General features: G+C 45.3%; 1 protein-coding gene across 1 annotated transcript in view; it reads left to right on the top strand.

The window, feature by feature from the left end:
* Positions 1-10,850, top strand: part of PGR (progesterone receptor) — a 114,750-nt gene extending 103,900 nt beyond the window's left edge. Inside the window, exons 6-8 of the mRNA XM_088456753.1 lie at positions 155-285; positions 6,283-6,440; positions 9,549-10,850. Of these exons, the coding sequence (XP_088312879.1) occupies positions 155-285; positions 6,283-6,440; positions 9,549-9,704 (445 nt within the window). The 3' untranslated portion in view covers positions 9,705-10,850. The remainder of the gene's footprint in view (positions 1-154; positions 286-6,282; positions 6,441-9,548) is intronic.
* The last annotated feature ends 17,009 nt before the right edge of the window (positions 10,851-27,859 follow it).

Below are 27,859 nucleotides of genomic sequence, written 5' to 3'. Positions count from 1 at the left end.
GTGTCGACCTATTGACTGCCTACCTAGATACTGTAGATCTTCCATACCTGTACCAATATATTTACACTCTCATTTTACACAACATATCCAGAGTACAAAATAAAGTGGCATATTTGTTTCTAATATACTAGATATAAAACATTTCTTTCCTCAGACAAAGAATGAAAGATTCATCTTTTTATTCCTTATGTCTCTCAATGAGACAGCTGCCGCAGGAGTTTGTCAAATTACAAATCACCCAGGAGGAGTTCCTGTGCATGAAAGCTCTCTTACTGCTGAACACAAGTGAGTAATAATAATACATGCATTGGGGGCCTTGGGAAAATCTGTGGTTCTTTCATTGTAAAGGGGCTGTCCACATAGTGCCCCTGCATTCAGTGTTAATGTTTTTTTTAATTGAGTACAAACTAAAATTTAGTACAAACTAAGTACCCCTATACTACCACAACTAAGGCAGTGCGACCAGTACCATGGCACAGGGCAGGGGGTGCTGTTTGAGCCTGTCAATTTTCCTGTTTATCATCATTCTCACTTGTAGCTTCCTCTTCTTTTATCCCCAGCATCTCCTGGCCTCCCCTATTTCTTCCCTGGCCCTTCCCCATGAGGCCATGGTCCTTTGTTTGGGTGCAATATCTTATGTCCCTATTTGAAAAATGAGGGGGAGTGTCAATGCTCTCTCTGGCACAGGGCACCAAAGTCTAGTTATGGCTATGCCCGTACCCTCTCCCTCCAGTCTCCAGTTTGAAATGGCGCCTGATCACAAGGGTTAGACTTTAATATGCAATCCAAAACATGCCAGATCCGATGCCGGGAAGATGACGTTTTGCCTCGTTTTGAGGTCTCGGTTCGACTAGTAAACCCCTAAGTTTGGGAATGTTCTGATTCCAGGAATCTGAACCCACACATCTATTATCGGTTATAGACTAAACTAAAATAGTGAGTCAGGGTAATGGATTAGAGAGCTGCACATATGGGAACTAATGTAGACTGCCTTTTAAATTTTGCAATGTGTACAAGAAATCCTTACGCATCCATTCATATGTAGTGTCGGGTGCATTTTGTTCTTATGCCTCCTAACACTAATCTCAGTCACACGCAAACGCTGCCACTTTCCTATCTGGCAGCCGCTGACTGACCACTACATTATGGCGATGCCACAACCAACCCGTATATAATACAAATCTGTATGACTACACATGGAAGCCTATTTCGACCACTGGCTTAGCTACCGGTGCCAAGCTCTGAAATGGCTTGGTAAATTCCACAAGAAAGAAGCCACCATAGGTTTCCACGGGAGATACTTTTGTTACCAAAAAAGGGGGATGATATCTGCGCAGTCCCCTGTAGATACATCCAGGGGATACATAATATATGCAGGTACCCCTTTTCCCCTCCCCCCCAAAAAATAGAACCCTAAATCATGTAGGAATTGAGTTCTGTCGCTTTAGTATTTGCTACTACAGTATCACTGTGAAGCTCCTGGTATTACAGAAATGCCCAGTTACATCCTTGCTGCTTGCGCAGCAAATCGCGTTGCATGCCCGTGAACGGTTCCGCACACCCGCGAATGATAGGATTGCATGGTGTGACCACAGTGTGCTCCGTAGCATATGCACCTACATGGTGCGATGCGCATACGCGTTTGTAGCTACGATGTAAGCGGACGCATCTGTACCTCAGACGCATATACTACTGTGTTCTCCTGGCATCAACCTGATGCACATACTGTAACTACTGTTTGTTCCTGGCATAAAACGCTCACACTTGCTGCCCTTGCAGCCCTGGATGTGTCTTGAAATTTTCCCAGTTCTGCAAGTTACAGAAAATGTCCCTTTAGATGGCATATTACGTCTGCGTTTTCGGCGCACAATTCGTCCAATTTTACACGAGCGCCATTATTTCGATAACCAATAACCTAGCAGTTTTGATATCTCATTTCACAGTTAAAATTTATATACAATAACGTCAACTCCACTAAATTCATCAGTTGTCAATTTCTTCATTTTATATAAATTGGAGGAATATATAGAAGCGGATGGAAATATACTGAGAGCTGGAATTACACTGCATTGAAATGTGCTGGAGGTTTCAATAGAGCACAATCCGTCTTACATTCTGGGTTATCAGTGTCCAGACATTTTACATCAGGATAAATATTTCTTTTGATAAATGTCTGTAAAAAAAAAAAAAAAAAGCTGCGATTTCTCGTGAGAAAATATCTTGTTCTAAATAAAACTGTTTAAAGAACCGGGTTTGTTAGAAAGGATTTTACATTAGCGCACTACAGCACTCTCATTATGTCACCCCTCCAGTTAATGACCTAGCTCCACCAAATTTGGCATGGTAGTGTAGTTTGACCAGGATTATGGTTTATCCTAGGTTTGAACTTCGTCAGGGCCACACACCGTCACACAATACCTAAAAATGAGCACTCTTAAATTACACAGGTTCCAGGACTGGCTCCAGTGGAAAGTGGCAGTCTGCCAAAAACCTGTGAGAAAGCTACAAAAGCATCCTTTTACCTCAGTCTGGGCAAACTTTATGACTCATGTAAGTTCATATTAAATCCAGAGCCTCTGTGTTTGAATGCAAAGGTGTAACTAGAACTTTGTGGGCCACATAGCAAGATATTAAAAGGGCTACCCCAGAGATAAAAGAAACAAATACATTTGCCCCCACACAGAGCCCATTCATGTTATACCACACAGCCAGTTCAGGTCATACCACACAGTAGGACCCCTTATACATATTATGCCCCCCACCCCAGCAACTCACCTCCCCATGTCCCTCCAGCAGCCTCTCGCCTCCACCTGTGTGCCATCAGCAGCCAGCAGGTGTGGATTTGGGGCCAGGTCGCCAGCTACTTACAGTTGGCGCATCGGCAGGCAGCAGTAGACATGGACAGACAGTGAATATGAATCGGTGTTCGCGGACCAGCAGCCAATCTGGAGCCGTCACTGCTGATTGGCTGCCAGTCCGTGAGCTCTGATTGCCTTGCTACCGGCAGTGTGTACTCTCCATGACTGCCTGCCAGTGTAATCGGCTGGCAGGCCGGCACCAAATCAACATCGCTGACACCTGGCCCTGACTGGACCGTCCCACCTTTTTTGTGTGACTGGGTGCAGGGGGAGCAGCGGGCCACAGATGCAGTTCGGGCACCATAGCAACCACACCTCTTGCACCCATGGTAGTTACGCCACTGTAAGCATTCATGTGAGCAAATAGTGTGGTCCTGTTCAGCATGAGTGGAATGGGGTTATAGGCGAGGACAATGTAAACAAATAAAGGCTGCCGGTGTACTACAGGGTACAGTCCTCAACCCGGGCAATGCTGGGTATCCCAGCTAGTTTAATATAAAATAAACATCAGCATGAAGGGACTGTGGGATTTATTCAGATTAGTATATAAACCTGATGGTTACGTATTAATCAATTGTTTGGGTTCTTGCTAGTAGATCCCTTAAAAGCTGCAGCTTGATTCACATGCTGCAGCGTTTGGGGGTGCGGAGCAGGGTCTCTGGGCTGCGTTCCCAGAGAATTCCATTCTCCAGGAGTTTCGAGTCCAGGTCCTCGCAGGTTTCCTGGCCTCGCAAGGTGTAGCCTAATTAATCTGAGGCTTACTCAGCCATCGCGGCTGTTGATCTGATGTAGCATGTACAGAAGCTGCCAGGTGGCGTCTGCTTCCTATAGATGCCTCCTGCAGCAGTTAAATATTTGCTGGACCTTATTGCACAGTCGCTTCCTTTTGGAATCCAATTTGGATTATTGAAATACCCACTTGGCGATTCCGGGACAGCGTTGTCTGGAGGAATCCCAGTTAGGTCGCCCACCCCTGAAAATGGCTCTGCTGAGGTCATACCTGGAACACTTAAGGCCAAATTCTGCTGACAAAACGTGCTAAACTTGATGCCCAAATTTGAAATGAAACACTTTCATTTGAAAATGTTGCTGAACTGTCAAAAAACGTTCAAATATAAAAAGATTGCGTATTACTTCGTAGCTCACCCTTGTATGATCCATAATCTATGTATTGCCGTCGTGAAACGTTTTTCTGGGACTCCTTTGTCCCAGGCGAAAACTGTGGTGTCGTATGAACGGGATGACCTATCAAGGAAATTAAGGGTAAAGTCACTTCAAAGCCTTTATTACACTTTTTCATTGAAGTTGGTGAAGTACATCAGGAAATTCACTTTCCGGATGATCTACGACTGCAAGATGCAAAATGCGTCCTATTAGGTATTTGGGATCTGGTTTCTGGAACTTAAGAGGTGGTGGGAAAACCAGGTCCTCTAGAAGGGACAAAATACTGTACAAACGGGGGACTGCTCCCTATGGGCCCGATTCTAAGCTACACAACATTGCTGCCAGCCGTGGCAGCCTGATTTACCACCTTATACTAATGCGAGAATCCGTAGGGCTAATCCTGAGGTCCATGCCACTTATTGATTTTACACCAGCCTCTGCATCCTTCATCATAGGTATCGACACTTGCACCAGCTTCATGCTAGGCAGGCTTGCCGACTTTCTGTCTGCCCCTTCCGGGAGGGAGCAGCCAGATCGGCATTACATGGGGGCGTGGCCATCGTGAGGAGGCGGGGCCGGTCAGGTGATGCACGTTTGTGGGCGGAGCGGGGGTGGGAGCCACACGATCGTGTCATTTTTGGCCTCGCAACACAATGCCGATAATACCGGCATTGTGAAGCAGGGGGCGGAGCCAAAATGATGCGATTCGGCGTGAATCGCGTCACGGCCCCCCTCACTGCAGGAGTTTGTAAGGTAAGTGCGGGGGAGTTAAGAGGGGTGGGCGGCAGCCGGGAGGTTCGCCTGCCTTCCCGGGAGGTCGGGAGCGGCACACGATTTTCGGGAGGCTCCCAACCAAATCGGGAGGGTAGGTAAGTATGAGTTGCTAGGTGCAAAAGATCCGTCACAAACAAGCTGCCCTTCCCCGTAGACACCACTCACCAATCACACAGAGCTTTAGCTACATGCGAACGCCACTCCCATGACACCAATCAGGGAGATTATGTGCATCAGCATTATCACTGCCCAGTTCCCACCGCGAAACACCTTATTTCACCGAAAGACAGATCTGCTCAGATTCCGTCCAAACTCAGAACAGGACGTAGTACGAAAGAATTTGAATTTGCATGTGCGAATGGGCTGTATGCAAAACCTCGCCATTTGCGCCCCATGTACAGAGATCCCTCTATCTCAGCATCAGGCCCGATATATGCCATCTTGGCCTGCAAAATAAAACCTTAGTTTTGCATGTTGATTCAAAGAAAGATGCACACACGCCTATTCATTCTCAGCAAGGAACAACCCCCAAATAACACAATTCGCTGGTAGCTTATGCAGCAATCTTGGCCCTCAAATCCATGCACTTCCATATCAGATCTGGTGCATTTGCCTAAAATTAGGCACATGATGTCAGAAAAGGGCATTTGCACTTCCATAATTGGGCCTTTCTCTCATAGTTATATATGCTTTCACAGTATGCCAGCAAACAATGCCTTAACAGGGTAACAGCGTATAATGTCATGCCATGAGGGGTGGTGCCGCCAGCACAGGGAGAGAAGCACTGCCTGGAGAATCCTCATCCCATCCCAGTATGTCTATGCATGGTGGCACCATTAGTTACGGCCCTGCCAGCAAAGGCTGTGCTTTAAAATAGAGCTATACTGCCAGGTAACCCGTGGCAGTAAGAAGTCACTGGGGGCATATTCAATTACCCGCGGGACTTCTCCCGCGAGCAATTGAGGGGTGAAAGTCCCGCGGCGCTGGGTTAAGCTATTCAATAGAATAGCTTTTTCCCCGCGTCGAAAAACAGGACTTCCACACGAGAACACACTGATTCCGCGAGAACTGCGGAATCAGTGTGTTATTCTTGCTCGCGCAAGGCCGAATAGGGCGGCCTCATGCTGATTTTACCTCGCACCTACATGAGGTGCGAGGTAAAATCAAACAGCGGGGACTCGCGCGCGGGGTCTCAGGGACACCCGCGCGTGGAATCCCCGCTAAATTAATCCTGTCCAGCGCGCCAATTAGCCGCGGGGTAAATCCTGCGGCTTATTGAATATACCCCTAAATGTTATCCCCATTATTTATGTAATTGGAGAGCTCAGATATATATTAAACATATGGCGATATCACAATCCCTGAAATACCGCCTTCTCTGATCTCGGGTGTAACAGCTGCCTGGTTCCACTGGAGTAATGTTTTATCTTATGGTTCAGTCATTAACGCTTATGTTTATTTATATCATAGATTTTTTTTATTGCAGTTCCTTTGGAGGGTCTTAAAAGCCAAAGTCTTTTCGATGAGATGAGGTCAAATTACATTAGAGAATTGGCAAAGGCGGTTGGTATGAGGCACAAGGGTGTTGTGGCAAGTTCCCAGCGGTTCTTTCACCTGACTAAAGTTATGGATTCCATGCATGAGGTAAGGGCTTCCGCCATTACCAGGAAGGTGGCCACATTGTGCTATTCCATAGAGACACCAAATAGAGATGTAGAAACGTCTTTTCATACCTATCGAGACCATATTTAGGAAAATAGCTAAGCTTGACTATTAGAGAGGTATTTTGGTAATAAAAGGCATATATAAGGGATATATGATGACATAGAAGGGGCATGTGGCAAGTGTGATGGCATATTAGGGGCATGTGTAGGTGTCTGATGACATTAAAGGGGCATGTGGAGAGGTGGCATATACGTCTAAGGGATATCTGATGACATATAAGGGTGTTATGAAGTATACTGGTGGTATACAAGGGGCATGTGGCAATTGTGATGGCATATTAGGGGCATATGTAGGTGTCTGATGACATTAAAGGGTACAGTATGTGTAGAGGTATGGTGGTACAAAGGGACTATACGTATAAGGGATATCTAATGACATATAAGGGTGTTATGAAGAATACTGAAGGTATATAAGGGGCATTTGAAGGGGTCTGATTGCATATAAACGGCATGTGGAGTAGTCTCATGACATACAGTATAAATGGCACATCATGTTAATGGAGGAGCCTTATGGCATAACACAGGCACGTGGAGGGGTGATATCTATGGCACGCTGAGCTTAGCTGGATTTTATCTGGCACACTGGTAGCAAAAGGTCGCCTACCCCTGTTCTACACTGTAATGCACTCAATGTTGTGATTGTTTGCTATGGCCTGCAGCTTATCATTACTCCTTGCGCCAAGGAGCCACATTAGGTACATGAGCAATGCTTCAGCAGACTTGAAGAACAAATAAGCAATAAAGAACTCATTGTGGCTATTCATCTCATGTGGCCAGTGGGAAACAAAGATGTCACCTCAGTGTCCTCCCTAATAGCACATATATACCTCTTACTTTATTAATTACTTTTTCCCTAAAAAACACTGCCTGTATGATCATCGTGATTTACAGGCCCATACCACGGGCAGTGAGGTGCGTGTTCTGCCGCCCAGGGTACAGGGCCAAATGACCGACACGATTACTGCCCTGGTGTCATTTTGTGGGGTGGTTTGAGATGAACTCTGATTCCTCCTCCTCTTTATAGCCCATGTGATTTTATGACATCACGTGTAGTGGCGAGGAAGGGCAATGAGGGCCTGCCAGGGTGATTTATTTAATCCAGAACAATAATGGTACCTTGGGGCTGACATTATTTTCAAGTGTCCCCTCCAAGTGAGCTAAAAAACAGTAATTTTTTATGAATGACAGTAAAAAGCTTTGCAGACATCTGCTAACATGGTTCTAGCTCCACATATGCACAGTCTCCCATTGAAATGCATCAGAATTTTATATCTACAGCGCATGATATTATTTTGTTCACAGATATGTACAGAATTGTGTGTACGCTTTTGCAACAAAGGACAGTGTTGGTGCATTACTGCTGATGACACACCCTCACTGAATAAAGCCTACATAACAACGCCCAGTTACAGCCCAAATAATCCTACTCAGCTGTAAGGGGAGCTGCGATTGAAATGCGTACTTCTCAGTTCCGATGCATGCGCATTGTAAAAGATTTAGGGGTCTATGTACTAAGCAGTGATAAGTGACAGAGTGAAAAGTGATAAGTCTGTAATAAGGTGCCAGCCAATCAGCTTCCAACTGTCATCTCACAGGCTGTGTTTGAAAAATTACAGTTTTGAGCTGATTGGCTGGCACCTTATCACAGACTTATCACTTTTCACTCTGTCACTTATCACTGCTTAGTACATAGACCCCTTAGATACGAATGCAAACCAACTTGCGTTCAATTCTGCATCAGGCCATGAGTAATAGTATGACAACATTTATAAATGCCGGACTGGCACAAAATAAACTCGACTCAGGACTGTCCCAACAAACTTAGGACAATGGGATAGATCAAAATTAGCTGTGTGAAGCTGTTATGTTAGGCTACAGCGTCATACTTCTCCAAGTGCAGGGGAATTGTCCACGCCTCTTATCTACCTAGTCACACCCACGTTTAGCAGGTCACACCCCCAACCCACGTTTAGCGGGTCACACCCCCAACCTACGTTTAGCGGGTCACCCCCCCAACCTACGTTTAGCGGGTCACACCCCCAACCCACGTTTAGCGGGTCACACCCCCAACCCACGTTTAGCGGGTCACACCCCCAACCCACGTTTAGCGGGTCACACCCCCAACCCACGTTTAGCGGGTCACACCCCCAACCCACGTTTAGCAGGTCACACCCCCAACCCACGTTTAGCAGGTCACACCCCCAACCCACGTTTAGCAGGTCACACCCCCAACCCACGTTTAGCAGGTCACACCCCCAACCCACGTTTAGCAGGTCACACCCCCAACCTACGTTTAGCAGGTCACACCCCCAACCTACGTTTAGCAGGTCACACCCCCAACCCACGTTTAGCAGGTCACACCCCCAACCCACGTTTAGCAGGTCACACCCCCAACCTACGTTTAGCAGGTCACACCTCCAACCTACGTTTAGCAGGTCACACCCCCAACCCACGTTTAGCAGGTCACACCCCCAACCCACGTTTAGCAGGTCACACCCCCAACCTACGTTTAGCAGGTCACACCCCCAACCTACGTTTAGCAGGTCACACCCCCAACCTACGTTTAGCAGGTCACACCCCCAACCTATGTTTAGCAGGTCACACCCCCAACCTACGTTTAGCAGGTCACACCCCCAACCTACGTTTAGCAGGTCACACCCCCAACCCACGTTTAGCAGGTCACACCCCCAACCTACGTTTAGCAGGTCACACCCCCAACCCACGTTTAGCAGGTCACACCCCCAATCTGGATGTCTCACAAAAACTATTGGAGGGTATGTGATATTAGCACTTGTGGTCATGGCATATGTGTGACACTTCAGGCACTGATTACCATACATTGTATATTGAATCTATCTACAGCATGGAGACCTTTGTGTAACAGTGTCATTTGTGCTGTGTTTTCTGTGATATGAGATATACAGTAAGGGCTCACTGTAATTTACTGTAAGCTTGTGCTCCAGGATCTATAGGCGTATGCAGTTCTGTGCATTAATATGTAATATTTGTGTTATTTTTCTGGAAACAGCTGGTCAAGCAGCTCCACCTGTATTGCCTCAACACCTTCCTTCAGTCTAGAACCCTGAGCGTGGAGTTCCCGGAAATGATGACGGAAGTTATATCGGCGCAGTTACCCAAAATCCTGGCCGGGATGGTGAAGCAGCTCGTCTTTCACCAAAAATGAGTCCCTCTGTGACCTATTTATTTATTTACGATGAATAGTTTAAAAAATATATAAAAAAATCTATCATTACATTATCATTTGTTACAGTTTTCATGGCACAGAAGATGCACACATGAGCTAGCACTCAAATCAATACAGTGTACTGTATGTGGAAAGTATTTCAACTTTCCTTCGATTTCAGAGTCTGCTGTACACAGGCTCCCAGTCCTGAAGTCTGTAGCTGGCCAATGTGAGCTGGTTATCGCTATGTATTGCTAGGTAAATTTTGTTAGCATTAAAAGGAAACTGCAAGTAATTTACTACAGAAAAGATGTGAATGTACAGTATAACACTATTATACCATTAAAACAGCAGGTGCTGGGCATCATTTTCAAAGCACGTTTGTTGTGTATTGTAATCTGTCTTGGTTTTGTCAGGTAGCAATTATATGGGCCACAAAGCATGCATTAAGGTGTATGCCTACTGTCCGCAAAGGAGGAGGTCGCCTAGGTGTGAAAAAATCAGAAGACATGTACTGTGCAAAATTGTAAATGTCAAACCTCCTGCCACGCTACAACCACCGCGCTCATTAAATAAAGCATTTTTCTCTTAATATACTGGCAGTTTTGTGTGTTTTGAGACTTTTTCTGGTTGGGCAAAGTGCACTTAGCAGTGTGCAACGGGAAGGTACAAATTTGCCCCATTATAGAACGAGACCTGATCTCCGTCAGCTCAGAGCTGAAAGACTGTTCCCCCCTACACACAGCTCTGTTTTCCCCTAGAATGCATCCATTCCAACCCTCTCTTTAGTAAGCTCGCTACATAAAAGGAAATCCTGTTTTATCACTGCTCCCCAAAAATAGGTGCATTGGACGGCACATCATGCCCCCAGAGCATCAACTTCACTGGGGAAAGTGAGTGGGAACCGGGAGGCTGGGAGTTCGGGATAACGCACTGAAATTTGGGAGTCCTATGACACTGCAGGAAAGTATAAAGTATAGTTTAAAGTGGACTTGTCACATCTTGACATTAAACATGTATCTAAGGACATTAAACACTTAAATGACTATTTATTTTCCACCAAACCACTAAGAAATTGTATTTTTTTTAATGATTTAATAAAGTTTAAAAAGTATTTTTAGTAATATATTTAAATATTTTATTCAAAAAGGGTTAGGGTTATGCTACGGGAGGGGAGGGTTAGGATTAGGCTTCAGGAGGGGTGGGGAGAGTTAGGGTTAGGCTGCAGGAGGGGTGGGGAGGATTAGGCAGCAGGAGGGGAGAGGTAGGGTTAGGCAGCAGGAGGGGTGGGTAGGGTTAGGGTTAGGCTGCAGGAGGGGTGGGGAGGATTAGGCAGCAGGAGGGGAGAGGTAGGGTTAGGCAGCAGGAGGGGTGGGGAGGGTTAGGCAGCGGGAGGGGAGAGTTAGGGTTAGGCTGCAGGAGGGGAGTGTTAGGGTTAGGCTGCAAGAGGGGAGGGTTAGGCTGCAGGAGGGGTGGGGACGGTTAGGCTGCAGGAGGGGAGGGGAGAGTTAGGGTTAGACAGCAGGAGGGGTGGGGAGGGTTAGGCTGCGAGGGGGAGAGTTAGGTTGCGGGGGGGATTAGGGTCAGGGTGCTGAAGTGGAAGGTTATGGTGTGTGGGTGGGGGGTTAGGCTGCAGGAGGGGAGGGGAGAGTTAGGGTTAGGCTGCAGGAGGGGAGGGAAGAGTTAGGGTTAGGCTGCAGGAGGGGAGGGGAGAGTTAGGGTTAGGCAGCAGGAGAGGTGGGGAGGGTTAGGCTGCTAGGGGGAGGGTTAGGTTGCGGGGGGGATTAGGGTCAGGGTGCTGAAGTGGATGGTTATGGTGTGTGGGTGGGGGGTTAGGGCGGTTAGGGTTAGGCTGCGGGAGGGGTGGGTCATGGTTAACCTTAGAATGCTTACCAAAAATCACTGCCATTTTTACCAACGGGATTCTGTTGCTGGCATTACGGCCGTCAGGATTCTGACCGTTGGGATGCCATACCCAACCCAGCCAATTTAGTTGTTTTAGCCTAAATCAGCAAACCATTATAGAGTACAGGGCACTACCATAAATACTCAAATTCTTTTAGCAACATGTGAGGTCATCAGCCCGTCGGAAAGTGGCGCTTTGCAGGTAAAGCCCAGCATAAGCAGCTTTAGTGGGGTCAAATATGAATGTTATCATATTTTTATACCGTGTCACATTTTTTCAGTAAAAGTTACTTGTAAATTCCTTTTAATGCTACCAAACTTTCTTTTAACCAGAATGCAAAAGCAAAATATCAGTACAGGTCTCCTCTAAGACATTTTCAATTATTTGTGTAATTTCAGAATACATAGGAAATGGGACTCTTTCTATCAAGCACAGAATTAATTCCCCTGCACTAGATGCAATTACTGTAATACAGGCTATTCCATGTAGCTTCAGTCTCTGCAAAATGTCATTTTTATTTGTTAGACACATCCAGTGCATTGTACACACCAGGACCCGGCCCCCTTCCTGGCAATTCAAATTAGCTCGATATATGACTTTTCTAGTGCAGCATAATTTAAAGTATGCATTTATTCACCACGCTTAGCTAAGATTTATGTGACTTTATTTCTTGAATACAATTGTCTGATCTCTGCTTGGCCTCCACGAGGCTTTGTGCTTGCCGGGTATTACGTGTACACAGACACTTGGGGCTCATTATCATTCCTAGCTATAGTTCATTGCTCTTTAAAAGTGTTTTTTGATTGTTTTTGTTTTTTTAAATTTAATTTCACCTTACATGTGGATTTGTGCTTTAAACGCACATTCAGGTGTTGTCTCAAACTTTTTTAATAACATGTTGCAAATAGCAGAAAAGCTGGAACACGTAGTAGCCAATCAGGTTTTAGCTAGAGACTGATTGTTTGCCATTGGTCACGATGCATTTGTCATAATAGCTGCACAGTGCATTGTCTGTGACAGTGTGCAGTATCTGGTCTGTCTTTGCCTCATATCTGTCTCATTAAAGAAAATATTCCACTGATTAATATGTGTTTTCGTTTCTGTGCCACTTATGAAGTTTTACAGCCCTGACATACAGTAGTCCCATTTTACGGTGTAAAACCACCCACTGACGTGTCAGTATTTCTTGATACTGTATATATTGTATGCCTGGGCTGTTTGGAAATGTCATTAATATATATGCTTGTAGGATTATATTTTGGTGGAATACAAATTAAATCTAGTGAAAGATGAATTGTGTCATATTGTATGCTGAATTCAGCAAAGCTGACCGCTTAGAGCCCCTGTCTGACCAAGATGATGATATGAATATAATTAAAGCACTCTCAGGGCGAAATATATCCAACATACTTTTCAGAGTTAAATGTACGTCTGGGTCACATTTTTAGTTTTGTCTTTCTGAATGTATTAAATTGATAAAATGGGACCTTTAAAGAGTCTATAGAGTATATATCAGTATGTGATACACTTGTAGCGGTGTGAGATTACAGTGTATACAGGAAGTTGTCTCCTCTGTATTCCATGTATTTACTGTTTCTGTTCTGCTTCTCAATGTGGATTGAGGGCAGGACCAGCAACAGAAATCATGGGTACACCCATTTTTTTAAGGGCCCTTCATCCCCGGCAGGTGCAGGTAAGTCGTTTGAGAGTCTTCCTTACCTATATGAGGTTTCTCTGCAAGGGGGCATTTCTGAAGGAACTGTTCCTCACTGGGGAGATGGTAACTTTAGTCAGTATTCACATTAGAGGTCACGTGGTCAGGGGGATGCCTGTTTGCGTAGGAATATAACCAATGTCATTGTCATATAGCAGTGTCCCTTCAGCCCCCACATTGTCTTTCCAGTCCCCACAGTGTTCCTTCAGTCCACAGAGTCACTCTCCAGCCACCACAGTAGCCCTCTAGCTCCCACAGTCTCTCTCAAGCCCCCCCCACTCTTTCTAGCCCCCACAGTAGCCCTCCAGCCCCCACAGTCTCTCCAGCTCCCCACAGTAGCCTCCCAGCCCCAACAGCAACCTCCCAGCCCCCCACAGTACCCCTCCAGCCCACACACCTTTCTTCTGGCTGCACGCCGTGGCTTCTCTGCTTTGTGTCAGTGGTGTGGTGCTGTGTGACATCACATACGTTGCACCGCAATAGACAAAAAAACTTTATTGCACCAGCCACTGCAGTAAAGCAGCTGCATTGGCTCCCTGGATGGATCCCGTTGCCTGCACCCTGCTGATCACTACAGGAACGCAGGCAATGGTTACATCTAGTTAATCTGTGGGGCTCTGGGGCCACTGGGAGGGGGTGTGGCCAACTCAGGGAGGTGTGGTCAGACCCCCTCCTCACGAAAAATAAAAAATATATTTGTGGCTGCGAAGCGGGCACACTCGCCACACGAGGGGGACACCGGTGTGTGGGGGGGCCCCGGTGTCTGGTGGGTAGGAGAGTGTGATTGCTCCCCCCAACAAATCACTCATGGAGAGAGAGGACTGACTGCAACAGCAGCCTCTCTCCCTAGCCCAGCACCCAGTGTGACAGCAGCATGTGTGCTGGGGAGAGAGGCTGCTGCAGCAGGAGCCAGTCCTTTCTCTTCTTGCCCGAAGTAACGCAGCGGGGGCTGCAGGACGCGGGCTCCTGCCAGGCCCCTCCAACAGGCCCGGGTAAACATAGGGGCAAATTCAATTGGGTGCGAGAATAGCAAAATATCCGCACCTGTGTGGTTTTTCCTGCAGGTGCAGGTTTTTTTCTATTCAAATAGGTGCCGATATATATTTTTTTTACATGCCGGGAGCTTTTTTTAATCACGCACCTCCAGAGCAAGTGTAATTTTCCCTAAAATCAGTAATTTTAGGAAAAATCACCGGGACTTGCTCTGGCACCCTGGCGGTACCCCCCCTGAGTTCTAATTAAGCAATTGGAAGTTACCAGTTAGCTTGATTAGTCCTTAATTACCTACCTTCCGAAGCGGTGTCTTCTTCATCCAGCATCGGAAGCCGGGTCTTCTGCAGCAGGGTGAGTATGTCAGTGTGTGTGAATGTTTGTAAGTGTGTATGAGTAAGTGTGTGTGTGTAACTGTGTATGTGTGTGTGACCCCCAGTTTGTGTGCCCCCACCCCCAGTGTCTGTATGGCCCCCCCCCGGAATGGGCGCTGGGACAACTACATCTCCCAGCAGCCCTTGCCCCTCCCACCAGCCCCTGGAGCCTCCCAACAGCCCCCAGGACTCCCAGCAGCAGGGGGCTCCAGTGTGAAGATAGAGGGGAGGCCAACGGGAGCCGCAGAGACCCCCGGGCAGGTAAGTGCTGAATTCTTTTTTTTTTTTGTACACAGCTGGGTTTTCAGAGCTGAAAACCCCGCGACCACTTTTTTTAATTTGGATACTGCGGGTATCGGGAGCGCGCATACCCGTCGTATTTCTTGGGCGCGAGGGGCGCAAGGTTTTTTACCTCGCACCCAATTGAATATGCCAGATAGACAGTTATATATATAACAGCGAAGTACAGATTTTACATTTACACTTTGTGGCCCATTCTCTAGGTCATTTATTTTGTCAAAATTGCTGCCTCTCCAATGGCTAAAATTAGAGCAGAGAAAAATACTGTTCTAGTAAAAAATAAAAAATAAATTGGATAACAGAGGAAAAAATAACCTTGGCAAATATCTGTTATAGAGTCTCTACACCTACAGTACAATCCGGTGGCCTATAAAATCCTTAGTCCATTATTGTTATAAACTGGATCTGTCAACTACAACACTATGGAGTCTGCTATTTTATGAGATGAACTAAAAATCATGAGAATGCACATTAAATAAAACAATGAGAACTCCCCTCTTACTCATACCTCTCACCCAGTGGAGTAGCCATTGGGGTGGCAGGGGGAGCAATTGGTAACGAGAGCCGAGCCCGACACTGCATAATCCAAAGGGGGTGGGGAAAGTCACGACAAAAAAAAAAAAATTCACAATAGAACTTATTACATATAAAAATAAACATATAGGGGTATATTTACTAAAGTGAGAGTTCTTAGAAGTGGAGATGTTGCCCATAGCATCCAATCAGATTCTAGTTAACATTTAACTAGCACCTTCTAGAAGATAATAGCTAGAATCTGATTAGTTGCTATGGGCAACATCTCCACTTCTAAAAACTCTCACTTTAGTAAATTTACCCCATAGAGCTGCATTAAAGTGTATAGCCCCTTTAAATATAATAAATGTTAAAATGACAAAAGAATGAGAGAATTCAATTAGCCAAGTTAACAAGGCTGGCGGCAAATTTTATTTTGCTATTTAACTACATGTGGACGATAATTTGCGTTAATTTCTATTCAGATTTATCTTCGCAAACCCCGAGCAGGTGAAAAGCTGGGGGAAATCCCATTTTAAGGTAAACCAGTCAGGACTTGGTTTAGAACCTGTTGGACACCCTCCTAATGGTTAATAATGCACTTAGAAGTTTTTAATTAGCGTAATTTGGCCAATAATGGCGTCATTTTGAGGTGATAATCTGCATAATGCATAATAAAGGGTTAAATGATGTGGGACAGGTATATGGGTGGCCTGTATTGATGGGAAAGGTGTTTTTAAATTGCAGATCGGAGTTATAGGTGTTTTTTGGCACTTTTTTTAAAGTGGGTTACAATAATAATAATAATAATAATAATAATAATAATAATGTTATTTATAGCACTTTTCTCCCAATAGTACTGAAAGTGCTATACATTTGTATTTATATACAAAATAAGCTTAACAGAAAAGAGATCTAAGTATTTCAGAAGAAAGTTGTATTTTTTTTCGGTTACAAACTAAAGGGCATTAGTGAAATGTGTGAGTAAACAGGTAAGATTTGAGACTGTTTTTGAAGGTTTCTCGAGTGGAGGCCTCTCTAAAGCCGGGTACACACTAGACAATATGTAGTCCGCTCCGGCAGATCAGATGACATTACATCCACATCGGGCAGTGTGTACCCAATATGACGTTGACGCTCCCTCGTGTCATCAGCAACATCGCCCGTCAGACCTGCATGTAGGACCGACGGGGAAATCGTCAGCGGGGTCCATGCTGCCAAATGCAGCATGGTTCCCACTGTCACTTCCGGCATCGGCAATTGTGTACACACTTGCCGAAGCCGGCATCCTGCTGGGACCGGCCGCACCACACATCACACTGGGTACACGTCATTTAGTGTGTACCCAGCATAACTGTGCGAGGAAGTGAGTTTCAGAAAACTAACAGCTTAACCCCCCAAATGAATCAAGGAACAATCTAGGTTCTACAAATAGTCTCATCTACAGATCGAAGTAAGTGGGGGTATAAGGATGAATACATAGAATGTTCTACATCTCTCAGTAGGCTTCATAATAGATGAAAAGGAGGTTGCAATGTCGATTCTGCAAAATCTTACGCAAGAGTGCAACTTCCTGGTAGTAGCATTAGAGCCAAGTACTACGAAGCCAACCACAGAGACTGTATGTGCTAAATTATTGCAGGTTTGGGAGCGCATACCTACAGAAATAACTGCTGAAAATCCTGTTCTATTGTTTAAAAGTTCAAAGCACAAGCATAAGTACATATATTTTTCAAATGTCACAAGTTGGGATATAAGGCCTCAGAATGCAGATAAAATGAATCTAGTTGTACCTCATCACCTAGACGTGATAGTGGGAATAATTCAGCCTTATTTGTAGCAGATACAGTAGCTACCGTAAGTATACATTCCAGCATTCATGGACTCAGGAGCGACAAGGAATTTCAGCTGTAATTAAAATGGATCCAAATCATTAAAGCCATTTGAGTAAAAGTCAAAGGAATTGGAGACAAGGGCCCTCATTCAGAGCCGTACGCTCTGAGCAGAGCGCACGCTCTGCATGAGGGCCGGGCTCCTTTTTCATGGAGCGTCCTCCTGGACGCTCGTATAGCTGTGGGTCACCACCCACAGGCTATACGAGCGTGCATTTTGATGGCCGCGATGGTCGTGACCATCGCGACCATCGAAATTGCGAGCCGGAGCCTGCGGTTGAGGTTTTCAACCGCAAGCTCCGGAGTGATTTTGGCTCTATCAGAGCCAAAATCACTCCCACTGACATCACTAGTGATGTCAGTGGGCCGGCTTCTGACGGGAGGCGTTCCCGTGGGAACGCCCCCGTCAGGGAGGCACGCCCCCGGCACGCCCACCAAAGGGGGCGTGCTGTCAATCAACATTGACAGCACGCCCCCTTTGATCGGACACAACGAGCGAAGGAAAGTCCTTCGCTCGTCGTGTCTGGCGCATGCGCACGACGGAGCTCCCTCCGTCGTGCGCATGCTCAGTGCAGACCATCGACCCACTTGCGAGCGTACAGCCGCTCGCGAGTGGGTCTGAATCAGGCCCAAGGTCCTAAATGCTACAAAAGTCAAGATAATTTCTCTATGCTTGAAAGTGAAAAGCAAGGAAATTGTCACAGACATTGAAGATATTTTATTATTTGTGCCTAACCTAGGAACTAATCTAAGTCAAAAGTGTTCATGAGAGTAGAGGATACAGAGTCCAATTTGCAAAGGGTCGGTGCATTGTGTACAGCCAAAGAGGGCCCTGCTGTATACTAAAGTGTCTTTATACTGCTTATTGTTTCTACCTGGGTCAATAAATCTAAGAACTAAATAAGCCATACCATGTTTGGACTAATCACCACCAGCACCAAACAACTGCGCAACACACGTAACATCACATACACTCTGGTCGAATGTATTCTCTCCTGGCTGATAAATTGGCTGGTCAACATCAGGGCCGTAGCTAGGGTAGTGCGGCCAGTGCCATCGCACAGGGCACCGCAGGCAGGGGGCGCTGTTTGGGCCTGTCAAATTTCTGTTTACTATCATTCTCACTTGTAGCTTCCTCTATTTCATCGTCAGCATCTCCTGGCTTTCCTCCATCTCTTCCCTGGCCCTTCCCCATGAGGCCATTCCCCTTTTTTGGGTGCATTATGTCCCTTTAAAAAATGAGGGGGGCACCAATGCACTTTCTGGCACAGGGCACCAAAAAGTCTAGTTACGGCCTTCTTCCCTCCCCTAAAAATATTTCTGCAGTCCCGCTAGTGTGCACATCGATGGCATCAAATGGCCTCATACAATGGGGGGCATAGTTCTGGAGGACATATCTCCAGAAAGATTTAAATACATTAGAGATTGTGCAAGGAAGGGCAACTAAAATGGTGCATGGCCTACATCACAAAACTTACCAGGAAAAACTACTATATCTTAATATATATAGTTTGGAGCAGAGGAAGGAAAGGGGAGACATGATGGAAACTTTCAAATATATAAAGGGTTTGAGCAAGTTACTGTACAGGAGGAAAACATTCTTCAAAGGAGGAGAAGTACTAGAACACGAGGACATGCACTGAGACTGCAGGGTGGTAGGTTCAGAGGAAATCTGAGGAAAAATTACTTCACGGAAAGGGTAGTGGATAAGTGGAATATCTTCAGGGGCGTTTCTGAGCTGTGCGCGGCTAGCGCCGGAGTTATAGACTCTGGGCACCAGAGTGCGCCCAGAGTCTATAGAGTATGCACAGGTCACCGGGAAAATGGCCGTGGCGGCCATTTTCCCTGTACTGCGCATGCGCAAACGATGGGAAAATGGCCACAGAGGGCATTTTCCATTCGTTCTTATAGCGCCGGACCCCCGTGAAGACGTGGGACTCCGGAGAGGTAAGTAATACTATGGGTGCAGAGTGTACGGTGCGTGACCTCCCTGGACCCAGGGGCCCGTGTACCCCGCACATCATTAACCCATTATAGATACGCCCCTGAATAGCCTCCTATCAACTGCTATTACGCACGCATTTCGCCAATTGTTGCTTACTGCGCATGCATAACTGTGTGTGTGGGAAAGCTCAACTGCGATCAGACTGTGATCTCTGGGCTCGATTCAGACCCGCTCGCTAGATGCGTACGCTCGCACCCAGCGTATGCAAATCCGGCACACGCCCAGCAAGGTAGGCGACCGCACCGGAAGGCATTAGCACACCCACTATGTCTTGGCGTGCGATTGATTTGTGTATGCAGCCGCCCACCAGCCTGTCTTAAGACGGCCACTTGCGCACGCCATCACCAAGAAGTGTATGAAACCATCGGTACATCGAGGACAATCGGAAGCGAACGCATCGCTTGTGGTTGACTATACCCTGCTGCAAGCACTGCAATCACTTCAGTGTGAAATACAATATATAATATATATTATATAATGAAATACAGTGTGAAATACAACCAGGTGACGTGTACTATGACACTGCCTGTTAATTATGCACGCCTCTGAAACAGCGTTAAGACTATCTGGCACGCCTGTGTTCGCACCTCCACTCCCCCATTGTCAATAGCCAGCCCCTGTCACCACCCACAAACTGCTTCTCCTGTCACTCACTCTGCTGGGCTGTCTATGCGCAGCTTCCCGGTCTCTCGCACTGGTTCACGCACGTGCTTTGTGATGCGTACGCCAGCTACGAGGGAACGCATCCTAGCGAGCGGATCTGAATCACGTCCTCACTGTCCACATAGACCCGTCGCAGAGTATTGACAGGAAGAGAGCATTTGGGAGTGGTGCCGGGGGGGGGGGGGGGGGTGAAGGCGAACGCAGGTGCACCAGTACATTTGAAAGCCGTTGCAGTGGCGTGCATAAGTTGGCCATTGCGATGCCATACACAGTTTGGGCTTTCACTGCGTGCGATGAGGTTAGCAATTTCTGAGGAAGATCAGACCTTGTGCAAGTGAGCGTGAGGCTCCGATGGTACTCGATGTTACCGATGGTTTTGCAGACTTGCTAAGTATTACGGATGTGTGTAAGGTAAAGTGGGCGTCCTTATGTTAGGCTGCGTATGGCATTGAGATAGCATTCAATTGCATATTTTCACAGAGGGGTTGAGTGCGTAATCGCTGCTGCTATCGCAATAGCGATCCGTAATGAATCAGGCCCTAAGATAGTAGAGCAATCTATACATGCTTTGACTAGGCATAAAATATCATTACAAAGAATTAAGCATCAAATAGGGTTGAAGCAGCCTAAATGTTTTTTTTTAAAAAAGTTCAAATGAGCTGGATAGGAAAGCCCTGTACAGCACAGTGCAAAGAAACAGGATGTGGACAACCCCTTTAATAGCAGACATGGGACCTCATTCAGATGCGCTCGCAAACAGCGAGCGCTCGCACTGAATGAGGGCGGCCGCTTTTATTTTTAAACCAGCAAGCACTGAAGCAGGAAGCTCACTACTGACATCACGAGTGATGTCAGTAGGGCCGCCCACAAACGGCAGGCATTCTTACAGGAACGCTTCCATTTGTCCAGCCACCCCCCCTCCCCGCCTACAAAACGGGGCGAGCTGTCGATCAACATCAACAGCCGCCCCGTTTATAGCGAACCCCGGAGCGAGTGAATTTCTCACTCGTTACAGGGTTTGCGCGCGCAGTGCCCCACCATAGACCCGCTTGTGGGTCTGAATGAGGGCCATGGAACGCATCTCAGAGGTTTTTACATTTAGCCGAAACCCATCGTGGATTTAGAGACGCAGCAATTTTTATTTTTTGCTTTATAAAAAGCCAAAAGTTTCTAGAGTACAAGCCAGTTCTTTACCGCTTCCAACAAAGAGGACAAAGTGCAGAAGTAGACGACAGAACCAAAACACGATGAGTAATCACCTGCCTGACAGGCCGCAATGCCTCCAAATAAATCATAAAATAAGTAGTGCGGTCTATTGACCTAACAGAGTAGTACATACACAGCTGTAAAACTAATATGTTGATTTTAGATAAAAAATGGTACATAAAACTGAAATACTGTATCAGTTCCCAACTCTTTCCTCAAAGCCCTAATTAGTAAGATAGGAAACTGTTTTGTGCCAAGTGTTATATAATTCATCTAATACATTATAAACATAAGATGTTTGTGTAACCCTTAGCAAGCAATCACACATGTGCTGTCGGTGTATAGCACTGTAGTGTATATGCTGGCACCATATAAATAGGGTTGGGTATAGGAGACAGACAGCGGCATACCAATGCTCAGAATCCCGGCAGGGGCTAGGTAAGTACCCTAACCTTCCCCCTTTCACCCCCTAACTCTAACCCTCCCTTCCTGCATCCTAACCCTCCCTATCCCGTGCTCTAACCCTACCGGTTAGTGCCTAAACCTAACCCTCCCCCTTTAGTGCCTAAACCTAAACCTCTTCCCCCGTGGTGCCTAACCCCCCCCTGCCCGCAGCCTAACCATAACCTCCCCCCTTAGTGCCTGAACCTAACCCTTCCCCTGCCCCCCCCCCCATAGCTAACAGCTAACCCGGCATTCCGGCGTCGGCCTCTCAACTGATATCGGGATACCGGCTCTGGTGTTCTGGCTGCGGGTCGGGATTCCAGCGCCCGGATTTCGAACACCAGCATCCCGACTGGAGGTAAATTGACTACATCCTTATAAATACTGGGAGGATAGGATTAATACTGAATTGTACTCAACCATCAAGGCTATGGGTTAAGCTGCTATGTGTACATCACCTAACATTGGACCCTTGGAATTAAGCATTCTACTGTCTGTGACATTCTATCTATCTATCTCATATCTATCTATCTATCTCACATCTATCTCATATCTATCTATCTATCTGTCTAACATCTATCTATCTCACATCTATCTATCTATCTCACATCTATATCATATCTATCTCATATCTATCTATCTCATATCTATCACATCTATCTATCTCACATCTATATCATATCTATCTATCTCACATCTATCTCACATCTATATCATATCTATCTCATATCTATCTCATATCTATCTATCTCACATCTATTTATCTCATATCTATCTGACATCTATCTGACATCTATCTATCTCACATCTATCTCATATCTATCTGACATCTATCTATCTCACATCTATCTCATATCTATCTGACATCTATCTATCTCACATCTATCTCATATCTATCTCACATCTATCTATCTCATATCTATCTATCTTACATCTATCTATAAATCTATCTCACATCTATCAATCTATCTCACATCTATTTCATATCTATCTATCTCACATCTACCTGTCTCACATCTATCTATCTCTCACATCTACCTGTCTCATATCTATCTATCTATCTATCTATCTATATTTAGTGGTTGCAATTAATGTTAAGCAATTTCAATAGTAAATGTGTGTGCAGTGCAGGGGTACGTGTCACTGGTATAGTGCTTAGTGCTGCCCACTGACTTTGTAAATTAGTAAGAATAAGATAGCATTTAGCACCTATTCTCTCAGATCATTCAAATACTGTAGCTCTTGAAGTTTTGCTTTTAAAAATCAAAGAGTGAAGACCATACTGTTAAAGGGTTTGGCATGATATGTCAACGACTGTACTGACTCCAGCGGCATCTTCCGGCTCTCAGTGGTCTTGAGACTGCCCGTTTCGGCAGAGTAATCTGGCAGAGCGGCATTCTGGTAAGTACAGTCCCCCTAGATGTACAGCCATAGTGAAACCAAATGGTACCAACATCAACTAATCTAACATGAATTACACAAGTATCTAAACACTCAAGGTGCTACTAATTATCTTATTGTAGTGCCTTGAATTTTTCCATTATTCTCTGGTGGCCAGTATATATTCCAGATCAGGTTACTAGTGTATAGCAAATTTCCAATCTATGGATGTTAATGTATATCAGACCCCCAATACATGCATTTATATCATCACGCCTAGACTACTGCAACACCCTCTACCTCGATCTCCCAGCAAAAAAATTGCACCGCTTGCAGATGGTACAAAACGCAGCTGCCAGGCTATTAACCAACCAGCCCCGTTCCAGCCACATAACACCCACTCTCTACTCCCTTCACTGGCTGCCTGTTAGATGGCGAATTGCTTTCAAGATTGGATTAATAACTTACAAAGCCCTACATGACCATGGCCTAAGGTACCTGAAGCAGCTTCTGATTCCTTACTGTCCCACTTGATTACTGCGATCCGTTGACGAAGGACTATTAACAGTACCTAGAATCTCACGGAATTCGTCTGGGGGTCGAGCTTTCAGTTTTGTAGCTCCAACCTTTTGGAACTCACTTCCCCGCACAGTTCGAGAGGCCTCCACTCTAGAATCCTTCAAAAATAGACTCAAGACTCACCTATTCACCCAAGCATTTCTCTAATGTCCCTTGTTTAAGCCTATTTTGTGTTTTGTACTGTAAATGTAAAGCACTTTGAGTCCTTTAGGAGAAAAGCGCTATATAAATAAAATTATTATTATTAATCTATAGTGTCTAGTGTAGAACACAACGTTAACCTCTGATGGGTAGTCAATTAGTATTCAGTTGGTCATGGTGTGCATCTGCGCACATCACCACTAATAACGGTAGCTCAACATCACAGATTTTCCTGTTCACCTCACAGCGTGTTAGGAAAATCTGTTGTTGGTGGTGAGGTTCCAGCTATACAGTCAGAATACCGGCACCTAATGGCCATCGCACACACTGTAACTGTATTGCCCCCTTAGAGCAGACTTATTTACTTTTTTCTATGTTGCCTCTGGGAAATTCTGGAGGGTGACATCAAAACTGGGATGAGCTGGGAGTGTGACATCAAAGAAAATGTATCATTGGGGCCTCTCCCCTGCTGTACAATGCTGAGATTTGCGCTATTGTGCTGCAGGGCGTGGATGTAAGATAATACAATTCCCCATGCATCACATCCTCAAGCCCTCAGATTTGAAAGGCTGGTCTACTCTCTGTGGAGTCCAGGTTTAGTCATACTTGCCTACCTTGTAATATCTCTTCCCGGGAGAAGCCTGGGTAAGAGAAGCAGGAGGGTGGCGATGGGGGAGGGGGTCTGATGATCCGCATCATTAAGCCCCACCCACTCCCACTAGAATCGCCGTGATTGGCTATAATTCACATAGGGGGCAGGGCCAAATGACGTGATTGATGTAGAATCGTGTCGTTTGGCCCCGCTCCCTACACGGAGACCCGCGATCGGCGCGGACATTCTCCTCACTCTGCCCACATCACTAGGAAGTGGGCAGAATGCGGGAGAAATGCCTACCCTTCCGGGGGTGCAGGGGGTTACCCAAAAAATCGTGAGCCTCCTGCGAAAACCGGGAGGGTAGGCATGTATAGGTTTAGTACCCCAACATTTGTGATTCTCTCAAACATTACTGTAGAGAGAGATAGAGAAGGACCAGTTGGACAAGCGAGAAGTGAACTAGGAGTGAGTTGTGTGGTGAAGCCCGATGGAGTGGAGGGTGAGCAGGAGGAGGGGGTAGTCACTCTGTGGAGTGAAGTGACCAAAGGTAGAATTGTAGTGGGTTTAGTAGTAGAAAGAGAGGTAATTGTAAACGACCTGGTGCGGGAACGTGGAGGAAAATCTACTGTTCGGTGTAATCCTGCCATATGGATTTTTCTAACTAGTTTTCAACACTAGGCCAGTCAGCTAAGAGAGTGCAGTGGTTATATTGTCTTTTACACAGCACCAGCGAAAAAACGCATTAAATTGCATGAGGCTACAGTCTCATACACAGCTACATTATGACCAAACTCCCGAATTTCGGGAGAGGTCTCCCCGATGCCCAGGAGAGCAGAGAACCCTCCCGGATCACTTCACTGTGGAAGAAAATAAATAAGAAAATAAATAAATAATAAACTGCTGCAATGCAAAGAAACCAGTCAATTTTGAGAATGAAAAAAGCACATACCTTGTGATCGCTATGGGTTACATGACATTTTCTGCGATACAACATATTGTGGCATGATTTAAATGCACTTTCGACAGGTTTCAGTGTTATTGCTGTACGGCTCCAAGATCAGTTCTAGACCCTTCTAAAGAAATGTTTATGGGACAAATCTATCACTGGATCACAGCCTCTGATATAAATTCACAGTACTCTCACTGAAGCTGTTCTAAGGCTTTCACCCAATTTCATGTCTCAATTTTATTATAAGCACAGAGGCTGTAAAGGATCTATCAGCATGATATTTCAGAAAGCAATCCTTACAAGGATACGTGATAGACAGTGACTGCAGGAACAATGCACTCTCATTTACCTAATCATTATTTCAGCTATGCTGGCAGGAGATTATATTCCAATTGCAGGGATGCTTTTCATGAACCAGTAATCTTGTCAGACCATGAAGGTCACAGTGTTTTCTTGTGAATCCCACATGTTTGTATTAAAAAGTACACTGTGAACTTGGCTTGGGTGCCGGGTGAAAGTCCTGCCCTTACTGAGCAGCAAAGGAGATATAAAGCAACAAGCACACATACACATTGACTGTACACAAGTTGATACTCTATTGTAATAATCCCATTTTCAATCATTAGCGTACGGCTGAGATTTCCTATTCTACCATACCTCAATTTTTTAAATAGTAGATGATGCAAGGTCTAAGTGAAGGATCCTCTGATGGAGGTCAGCAAGCGATAAGGCAGTTTTCCAAAGTAATTTTCCATTTGATCTTGCTTTCCCATATAACCTCCATAACCTGTATGCACTGATGAGTATTCACCGAGAACCTCCATAACATCCAAATTAGTAAGGAGGACCAACTTCTCCCAGTTCCTCCAGGGTTACTTCTGGGCCCACAACCTCATCTAGCCTCTGAGTTCACAAAGCTTCAGCTAGTCTCGGTGTATTGAAATGTTGGGCATTGGGACTTAAGGGTCTCTTCACAGGGCAGGAGTCACAGTAAAACAGTTCTCAGATAGTTGGGCACCAATATCTCCTTGGACACTTAAGGTGACCACCCTCAAGCGCATACCTACATCTCTGTATCAGCGTGACTGCTGGACCTTTCACATTAGCAGTTTCAATACCTTTGCATCATCTACCTCGACAAACTCCACCATCTCACTCTTGCTCACTAAGCTGGGGTCTTCTGAAAGTATTCCTTCAAAAAGTGGTATAGTGAATGAACACATTGGTCTGGGTGTTGCCTCTCTTAATGAAACCTTAACCTAGGCGTACACTGAGCCAGACAACTCATTGCAAAAATTGGGTTGATGGACCTCGGTGTTCTTTAGGTGATTCAGAATCAACTGTCACTCATGCAATATTCTGGAGTCACAGACCTATCCTCTCTGGTTTGGGCTAGTCCTTGACCTTGGGCCTTCAGAGTTTAAAAGCTATGGATGTTGGCAAACACATTTGCCATGTTTACTCTCATTACCGTGTCTGCATATGGGTTGGCCTTGCGAGTCAAAATGGTCAGAAGGTCTTCTTCCTGCTTATTGTTGTGGCTCCCGCTAATTCACATATCAAGGTGTGATTTCTTGGTCTCAAATATGGCTGCTAGATTTTTGAGAATGTTGTTTGGGCTCTTCCTTTGATCTGGTGCCATTTCTGAATGTTGCTCCTGTTGTGGCTATTGTGGCACTGGGTTGGTTACTTATGTTGGACTAAATCCTGTTTGTGACACCAATTCAGGCACGTCACCCCAAATACATTTACTACTGATGTTAAGATTGGATCTTCACAGGCCCTGATGTTATCTGTCAATGTCATGTCGGTAGCACCACACACCCTGCACTCATTATAGAGTCACCACTAGTAAAACATACATTTTTAGTGAATCCTTCCTTAACTTGTGTAAAATGCGTATACTGCACTAAAGCAGTAAATTTGGAATTTAGATAACACATTTCAGTTTCATTCCTTTTTTCCTTATAAATATTGTTTTATTTAACACCTTTTACATAACATTTTTATACATTTGAGTATATATATACAGGGTGTGTTTCAGTGTGCAATTATTTACATACATATGTAGATAAGAATTGCGATTTCTATATATAAAATGATCATACACTGTACACGTGGATTAAACGTTAATCTTCATTTTGAGAAATTTTTGCTTTCTCATAAAATTAATTTCTACACAAACTGTAAAGAGAGTTTGCATTGTAATTTGCTTATACAATTTTTATTGTGAATAACTGTTAACAAGTATTCAAATTCTTTGCTATACACCTCCCAACCTGCAGGTGGCGACATGCTCAAATGTATATAAAAAATTTCCACTAAGGTTGGCCTCCATGAGAGTCTTAAAGAGCACTTGTCACCTGTACACAATGAAGTTAGCTAAAGTAAAATTCACTTGCATATACATATAATTCCAACAGTGAGACTTGGGACAATTACGCCCCACCCACAATATGCCCAGATCCATCCCAGCATGATCACTTTTGTGCAAAACTCTGCCC

This window comes from Taudactylus pleione, unplaced genomic scaffold, assembly GCF_031769625.1.
Source record: "Taudactylus pleione unplaced genomic scaffold, aTauple2 ptg000711l, whole genome shotgun sequence".
In the NCBI taxonomy this organism is placed as follows: Eukaryota; Metazoa; Chordata; class Amphibia; order Anura; family Myobatrachidae; genus Taudactylus; species Taudactylus pleione.
The sequence above is the reverse complement of the archived record's forward strand: the minus strand, read 5'-3'. Positions and strand labels throughout refer to the sequence as shown.